The 9007-nt window shown below is 45.4% G+C and overlaps 1 protein-coding gene across 1 annotated transcript; it reads right to left on the bottom strand.

Annotated features, from left to right (window-relative positions):
* Positions 1-879: 879 nt before the first annotated feature.
* On the bottom strand, positions 880-1274 carry LOC122624595 (salivary acidic proline-rich phosphoprotein 1/2). The gene has a single exon (XM_043804232.1). It carries the CDS (start codon positions 1232-1234, stop codon positions 962-964), a length of 273 nt encoding a protein of 90 aa, XP_043660167.1. The 5' UTR covers positions 1235-1274; the 3' UTR covers positions 880-961.
* Positions 1275-9007: the final 7733 nt, after the last annotated feature.

The following is a 9007-nucleotide window of genomic DNA, read 5'->3' on the forward strand; positions in this document are numbered from 1 at the left end:
AAAACTTTGCCGACAAACTTTGACTTTGGTTATTGTTACAGTTTAACTTTGTTGCCTTTGCTATTCATCGTTTTGGTCTTATTTGGGCAGTCACTTCCCAGGCAGGATATGCGCTATCTCATTACCCATTAAAAGGCGACCAAATATCATCTCGAATATCATATATAAATTTAGTTGTTTTGGAACCAGTTATCGTTGCTTTTTATTTAATTGCATATTCAAGTTAAGGTCACAACCACGTAGTGCTTCGTGTTTACTGGGAAATATCCTTTGACTTCTAACTAATCTCTAATTAAAAGCTGCTTTGATTGTTATGATTGACAACTAAATAGTTAGCTTTTGCCGAGTACGTATTATTGAATCCCTATTTATCCAAAAAAGGTTTTAAATTAATACTCAATTGTTTGGTTGCCTAAAGTTTAGTTGCTTTAAGCTTTATGTTTGTTGTTTCTATGCTTTTCTGTAAAAGGAAGAAATGTTTTTGATTGCTATTATTTTATAGGTATGTACATATAATGGGTATTTCCTAGTCGTGTGTGTATTTTGTACCGCTTTCAGCTGCCCTTATTGTTGTTGTCTGCGCTTTGTTGTAGCGCTGTTGTTGCCTTGTTGCTTTTGTTTTGCCCGATGTTGCTGGTGTCGCAAACGCAGACATCGCCGTCTTCTGTCAGCGAAAAGTGGGGGCGGCAGCTGGAGGGGGCGTGCCGATGGGAAACTTTTCAAATAAAATGATTTCTTATTTAGGCAGCCGATTTGAGACACGCCCCCATACCCATACCCATGCCCGTTTCTGTTTCCATTTCCATTCCTGAGGCCAGAGTTAGCATTACTCGGAGTTCGAAATGGAAATTTGTGCGGCTAATGGAATCGGTGGACGGGTTTGTTTTGAAATAAGCGGAATATATATCTTTATTCAAAGAGTTTTGAATGTTTTTATGTGGAGGACGCGGCGATCGAGTCTCTAGGCGGATGCCTCGCTGGAGGCCTCGCTGGAGGACTCGCTGGAGCTCTCCTGGGAGGAAGAGTCCTCGGAGGAGGATGAGTTGCCGCCTTGAGGAGGTCCTTGCGGGGGTCCCTGGGGAGGTCCCTGAGGAGGTCCCTGAGGAGGTCCCTGCGGTGGTCCCTGCGGTGGGCGTTGTCCATCCTGAGGTGGTCCCTGTCCTGGAGGACGACGTCCTTGGACAGCAGCCAGAGCCACCAGGGCGAGCAGAACGACGATGAAGAATACACGCATTTTGATTTTGTAGATGATTGACTGAGCAAATTCAACTGACTTCACCAACTACTCCCGAGCCCTATATATACCTCGGCGATCTCCACGGAATCGGATCGATTGCAGGTGTTTTGCAGTTCCATGTTTTCGATGGACAAACAAACACTTTGTGCAAACAGTGATGCAGCTACTGCCCCCAGTGGAGTTGTGTAAACCCTTCATAACGGAAATACCTTGCTAACTGATGATCTTAAAATATTGAACAAATAAACCTCGTGGTTATAGAACTTCTCGTTCATGTCTTCTTAAAGCAGTTCCGAAAGATCCAATGCTTAAAATATAGATTCTAGATTTAATATTCTGCTTAGTTGCCATTAAATGTTAGCAGATTATCAAACGATAAGATTCAAGTTTCATAGATTATTCTTTTCTCTTCTCTTCTTTTCTTTTTTTTCTTTTCTTTAAATATGCATTTTGATTTCGCTTAAAGCCTTCCTCAGCACACCCGCCCGAGATGTGGAAATATAAAAATGGCAATGAAATAAAGTCGGGCAAAACAATTGAGCTGAAACCTTAAGCTCTTTGCTGGGATTTGGCCAAAAGAAAGTGGAAAGTACTTGCACTTGTCTTGCCCCCACGAATCCGCCACTCCACGCATTTCAAAGATCCCGGAGCATTTGCCACTTGGATGCTACACCCAACTTATAAAAATTTCTGCACATGATTCCGCTTTATTGCTTTATGACTGTGTGTGAGTTTTCCGTGTAAGGGTGTGAAAGTTCGTGGAAAAGTCTGGTGTCTCTCTGGTGCTAAAAAAATGTTTCCACATTGAGAATTGGCCTCTTGCTTTCTGGTTTTTTAGAATTGAAGCCTCTTTTTAGCTTCCGTGTCTCTATTGTTTTTCTTGCTTAAATTATTTCACTCTCTGTTCCTTTCCACCCAGCATGAATTTATATTTCCTCGGCATGTTATAGTTTGCAACTCTAATCCCGTTTTGCTTAGTGTACATTCTTATGAATATTTCAAAGTACTGCCAGGCTCAAACTTTGACACTCAGACTTTATCCCGCGAAGAAATGCAGATACATATATCCAGTATCCTTGCAGCGAGTGTATTGAGTCCCCTAAGTGTTAACACTTTCACTTGCAGGATTTCTTTTCGCTTACTTTCCTGTCCCGCGATTGTCGACATGTAGTGTTGCTTATGAATCTTTTTACAACAGCAACAAAAGGACCTTTTCCGCACTCGTAATAACCTTTGATGATCTGTTTGCACGGCGCGTGCTGAGAATTGTCAATAAAAAGGCAATTTCGACGCTCTAAAACCAGCTCGGTGGACTTCCCGGTGGATATTCCCCTTGAGCACCGCACTTTCCACTTTTCCTATGTGGCTGCCGTTATGTGGTAGCTTTATCGGGGGCATGGGTGAACGCCAGGGAGTCGCAGGGCGCGTTACAAAGTTCCAGATGTCAGGGTTCGGTTTTGATTCAATCGTGGGAGGACAGGATAATCCCCTCAAGAATTGGCGGCCGCTCCACTTATGGCTTAATTGATTCAAATACATTAGTGTGCTAAATCTTAATTTTAATTTCTGCGCTATTATTTCGTGTGTTACAGAATGAGAGATTAAAGGTTACGGATACCGATACCGAATTAAGCTGATTCTTAACAAACTTTGAGTGGCATACAATCACTTCGCAGCTCAGTTATTCATCGCAGGCTATTGGCGCATCTAACAGGACTTTTGCTAAGGACGATTAAAAAGGATGCCTTAACGGGCTTAATTATTGGGGTAATGGGCTGCCCGGACGTCCCGCTGATTTGCGGTCAACTGACGTTGCCAGCGGTCACATTTTGATTAACCCAAACGCAAATCCACTCACACACTCAGATAAACACTCACCGGAATGCTGATGAGGCATTTAGTGTCTGGTGTCGAAGTCCGGTTCGCATGGTCATGGGATCGGCTGCCGCACCTCCGCATTCGCATTCGCATCCGCATCCGCATCCGCACCCACATGCATCCGGTACGTACTGCTAATGCGCCAAACGGGGTCTAATAGGCCTGATTCGATTGCACAATCGGTCAGTCCGCAGGCCAAGCTCCAATTTCGAGTTTCCACTTTCGCCGAAACTCTCGGCACTACGATAGCTCCCAAACTACATACATATAACTACCGAGCTATCAGGGCAAACGCCCATTCGCAACCCCAAACCATCAGTGAGCTCGGTTGAGTGAACCGAACTGGGGCCAGAAATGTTATTATGCAAAATAATAACAACGCATCGCACTATGAAATTAAATTTTGAGTCCCAGCAGTGAGTAAACTTAAAATACAAGTTATTGCAACACCACAAACCGTTTCACATGTGTGGATCCCAGCATGCGAGTTGCCACATGACTGCCCTTGACTCCGACTCCGACTCCGACTACGACTTCGACTCGAGCCCTGCGGATCCGGATGCGGATGGGGTTGAGGATGTGAATGCGGATGCGAATGCGAGTACGGATCTTTTCCGGGCTGCCTGCTCATTTGATGCTATTGAAAGTCCATCGATGGCAGGGCATCCACCGCATTCGGTTAAGTTACAGTAGTCCCTATTTTATAGCCCAGCAACCAGAATGATACGATTCCGATTGTGCTTTTAGCTTACAGATTCACAATTAAGATTACAAAAGTCTCCGCACAACCCACAATATTTTATTTATTTAAATGCAGAAATATTATATCCATGCTGCCTTTCAAGCAAAGAAGAGTTCAAACTGGGAAAACGTAACGAAAGTACTGATTAGTGCCTTACAGTGAGGAGAATAGTAACGACTTTAGATTACCTGTACTGAGTACCCATCGAGTTCTTCTCTATTTCTCCCTTTATTTTGCATTCAACCGAATGGCACGTAAGCTCGCATCGATTGGATAAGTGTATTCCCGATTCGTGTTGATAATATCTGGGAACCGCCTCCGCTTTCCCGCAGCAGTTTTCATTCCGCTCTTTTCATTCCGTTTTTGGGGTCGTGGATCGGGGGGGAATGGGGGACGGGGGGAATGGGGGACGGGGGGAATGGGGGATCGGGGATTCCCCTCTGTTGCTGTTGCACTTGCCGTTCTTGGCTCGTTTTCGTTTTCGTGGGAGTTGGAAGACAAATTGATTTCATGTCTGAAACTTCTTAAGCGCCTGCACCGGGGGAATCCTTGGCGTCCGCCCCAACCTATCCCCCCACCCCCTAGCACCCCCCTCTGGTTTCCGTCTGTGTCTGCGGCCATCCGTGTTGTGTTTGTGTTTTCAAATTTGATATTGCACACATGAAGCGCAGCCAGAGCCACCTACGAGCGACTGAATTCGCTGCTTTTTTGGGGCTCCCACTCGTATCTCGTATCCACGAACCTACACACTTCTCTTAGCCGCTCCTTTTGAAGTTGGTGTGTGCTGAATTTGTCTAGAAATTGATGCGCACGCCGTCGAAACAATATAGCGAGACAACAGGGCAAAGGCAACATGTTGCAAAGGCCAGCATGCCCAATCCCCCATCCACCCCACTGCCAACCCCCAACGCCCCATTCCCAATTCACCATGCACCGCCCCTCCAATTCGGGTTGCATGCTTTTGGCGAATATTTTGCGGCACGTCGCTGCGGCTTCGCCTCCGCTGTCATAGACATGAGCAATAGACAGATACATACATTCTACATTCGAGCACATGTGCACTCGTGCCAGGAGTACACTGAGCGAAAGTCCCAGTCGAGCTGGGGGCATGATCTTCAGGTATTACTTTCGGCATTCCATTTATGTCCTCCTTATGTTCAAGGCAATGTTTAAAAATATAAAGTGAAAGCCTCAGAGGCCAGATTTACATAGCACTTCAAACTGTCCGCTGGAAGGAGCCATTTTCGAAAGTGCACTTGTACATATATCTGCGTGTGTTGCCGCTTAAGTATATGGCTAAATATTTGCAATTTCGTGTTCGGTTTTCCCCCAAGTGTGGCCATAAATTGCCCCCTCTTTAATACGAGGTGCAAGCGAGTCCGCCCCTCAATCCTCTTGTGTTGCCACACTCCTCGCCACTCGTCCTTGCCATCGATTCGTTATCCTTTATTTTTCTGTTGGCTTTCCTAATCAGTTCGGTGGCCGTCGAGGAGCTGACCCAAAGAAAGCAACCAAGGGTTTCCAGTCAAGTGGAACAAAGTGGACAGAAAAGGGGAGCGGCTAAAGGAAGGAATCTGTAATGCATGTTGGCATGATGGCGGCTCATTCAGTCGAAAGGGATTGGGTTATGATCTATCGAGGTTTCGGGCCATCCCGGGGGCATTTCCAATATAACTCATAAGGACGGATATTAACTATCTTGGGAAAAGAGTGAGTGGAAGTGTATGGAATGCAATCTCTGACTTTTCTGTGAACAATTGCTGATTAAATAAGCGAAAGCTGCTCGTAATTAATAGGTGACTTATGTATTTATGGTTTCAGCCAGCACCTTTAATCGGTGTCCCATCGGAAATGCCGGCCTGTAGAATAAAAATTAATTATACAGTTGTTTACGGCTTTAGTAAATCCCCTTAATTGATATTCCTTTTCAGCGGTTAAACGGTCCAACAACTTTCTCCATCATTGCAAAGCACTCGGCGGAGACACACGAGCTCAAAGAGTACTTTTCGCAAGGGAGAAGTAGAAGTTGCAGTGGAAGTTGCAGTGGAAGTCATAAGAATGAAAACAAATTCCACACTATATGTTATTTGCAGTATCAATAACTCGAGCGTTTTTAGTTATAACAACAGTTTATCCATACTGAGTGCGATGCTGGCTGGGTGGCTCCTGGTGCATAGCCATTCTCCTAAGGCCCTCATCAGTTTGGTTCTCCTCCATCGACTGCGAAACTATAAAATGCCAGTCAAAAAACAAAAAAAAAAACAGAACCGAACAGAACAGGAATAGTGAGGATAAACTAGACGTGGCAAAGGTGGAGGGTGTGGGCAAAGTTTGCACTGCAACTTTTTTGTTTTCCACACGCTTTCGAAGCAGTTGCAGTCGCCTCTTTACGTTTTTCCCGCTTTCCCGCTTTTCCCGATTTTCCCGCTCCTCAGCCGCCGCACTGTGCAACGGAGTATGCGTGAAAATCTTGGCAACTTGTTAGCTTATCCGGTGATTACATCGATAATGCTACGTGGTGTTTTAGCTTCCCGACTACGTGCTGTTTATGCCCGGGGAGTCAAGCGGGTCGGGCTGTCCATGGATCCATGGCTCTATGGCTCCATGGCTCCATGGTTCCATGGAAATGCGAGAGGGGATGCGGCGAAGGGGATCCCGTGGAATGATACTGTTGCCATATCTGTTCGACTGTCTCAATGTGTCTGGGCTTGTGCCGTGTTACTTTTGGCCAGGACTAGGGACGGCAGAAAGCCACTCAACTATTTCCCTTTGTTCTACCCTGCCGATAAGTAGAACTCTTTGCAGTTTTTCTGCTCTATGTTTCCCATTTCCAACTGCCGGAATATGGCAAAAGAAAAAAACGACTCTGCACCTGGAATGCCTCTTACATTTCTTACACATAAACATTGACATTATTCATGAAAATGTAAATCCACACAACACGTTTATTGTTTTCAAATATATTTGTTATATTTAAATATAAAATAATTTGGTATTAATACATTGTGCCTGCCTTTGTAGGGAAAGTCAGAGTTCGACTTCATATCTTCCCTAGCTTTTGGCATACAAATGCGCAAGCTGCAGTTCTGGGTGGCCTCGGCAGATACCCTGTAGTCCCCCTTTTCTGCCCAACTGCCAACTGGCACATTGTACATTTTATTGCCTTCCGCCGATTCGACTCGAGTCGAGAGTCGTAAGCAGATACATTTGTATGGGCAGGGGCGTGCATGTATCTGCTGCTCCACGTAGAGCCCAAGACCCCCTGGAAAAGGATCCTCCGAAGGACTCACGCCCCCAGCAAGCCATTTCACTTGCTGTTATTCACGCGCTCAATCAATTTTTCAAGTTTTTACAGCCAGGAAACGGGCGTGAGGCAAAAGCAAAAGGAGCATGGCATCGCTTTTTGTTGCAGTTTGCGGTGCACATTTCGTGTCGTGTTTCTTTCCTTTTTGGCTTTTTTTCGCCAGCTCCTAATGCAGTTTCTTCTGGCTCCGAGTCTGGCACTAATGATATTTCATTGGTTCTGATTTATGGCCAGTTGTTTGCTTCTTAGCCGCTTTTTTACCCGACCGACCGACCGACCACCTTGTGTTTTGCATTGATAACGGAGGAGGAGAAGTTTGTCCAGGGAATGGTAATGAGTCAACAGGTGGCGCCCGACAGATAAGAGAACAGATTATGGGCCCTGTGCCCCAAACCCATTTACGATTCTCAGCAGTACACTGAAAGAAGGGAATTAAATTAATTGTGTGCACTTTTGATTGGCCATCATCAGCTGTCGAATTTATGAAATTTAAGTCTTAGTTTATAATTGACACAGAAATACCTTTGGAGCAAGGAGAATATAATTATTTATAAACCCTAGAATCCTTTGTTAAGTTCATAACTTAATGTTACGTTATTATCTGCAAGGCCTAATACATAATCCTATTGTCTTGCAACAGCTATACCTGTTTCATAGAAACTCCCAAGAATGCTTCGGATAATAAAACTAAATTATTCAATTAATGTTTTTATCGCAGGCCTATCTGCCGTTTTGAAGCTGTGGCAATAAAGCGAAACTTAACAAAACGATATGGAATAAGAGGAAGAGTTTATTATCCGCCACTTGAAATTAATGCGTAAATGAAATTCCAACTTGGCACGTTAAAGAAAGCTGCGAAGACAATTTGGTGAAGTTTTATATTATGCCTTTTCCCAGTGCTATATGGTATATGCTATATGCTATACACTATGCACAACCACCCACATTGCGTGCTCCGCGGCGCTTTGGGAGATGGGGATGGCGGTGGAGCATGGAGCATGGCAATGGAGATGGAGATGGAGATGTCTTGGGCCTGGTTGAAAGTTGCTCCGCCATCTCATCCGGCTACCCGGCGACTACTGCTGTTGGTTCCCATCGCGAAGGCCGTTATGTTAACGCAATTATTACGCATTTCTTATGATGTAATCAGACGCAGCTTGGTTTTGAAATGAAAATATGCCATCCTTATCCCCATTTCCGTATCCGCATCCGCATCCGCATCCGTATCCGCATTCGCCACCTGAATCCAGAATCGAGAACTCAATGCCCGCCCCGCCAGTTATCCGTGCGCTTTTTGCGGCAAAACTTTCGCCAGGTGAACTGCCGCCCTTCGTTTTTCCTGAAAATGAAGCAGAATAAAACTAAATTATGGCAATTGAAAATGAAAAGCGAAAATTAAGCGCATAATGAGTCGCAGCGGAGGGGGATTTTCATGGGCGGAGACAGCGGAGGAAACGGGGGAATCGGGGAAATCGGGGGACCCAAGATTAAAGCAACAAGCGACGACAACAATACAGGATAACACAATAAAAGGCCGACAAACAACAAACTGCCAAATTATGAGGCAAAAGTTGGCGTGAAGCAATCTCGAGAGGAAGACAAAGGGATCCGGGCGAATGGGGGCGTGGTCGCGTAGGGAAAACGCATTATCCAGCGCCCTAATGCACTGGGCTCACAATGAACCTGGCGCCCTCAACGCGAACTCTGCCCTGGGAGCCACTTGAAGAAGTCCTTGGGTTGCCGGTTTGGTGGCTGGATTCTCGGGGAATTTGTGGGAGGATGTGTGGTGCCTTTTGGGGCCGCTTTGGGAAGCGGGGAAGATGGAATGCTCGGCGGTGTGTTTTTG

Source organism: Drosophila teissieri, chromosome X, assembly GCF_016746235.2.
Source record: "Drosophila teissieri strain GT53w chromosome X, Prin_Dtei_1.1, whole genome shotgun sequence".
In the NCBI taxonomy this organism is placed as follows: domain Eukaryota; kingdom Metazoa; phylum Arthropoda; class Insecta; order Diptera; family Drosophilidae; genus Drosophila; species Drosophila teissieri.

Bases quoted from the DNA above. Each gene is read 5' to 3' on its own strand.
- LOC122624595 (XM_043804232.1), bottom strand. From the start codon at position 1,234: ATGCGTGTATTCTTCATCGTCGTTCTGCTCGCCCTGGTGGCTCTGGCT.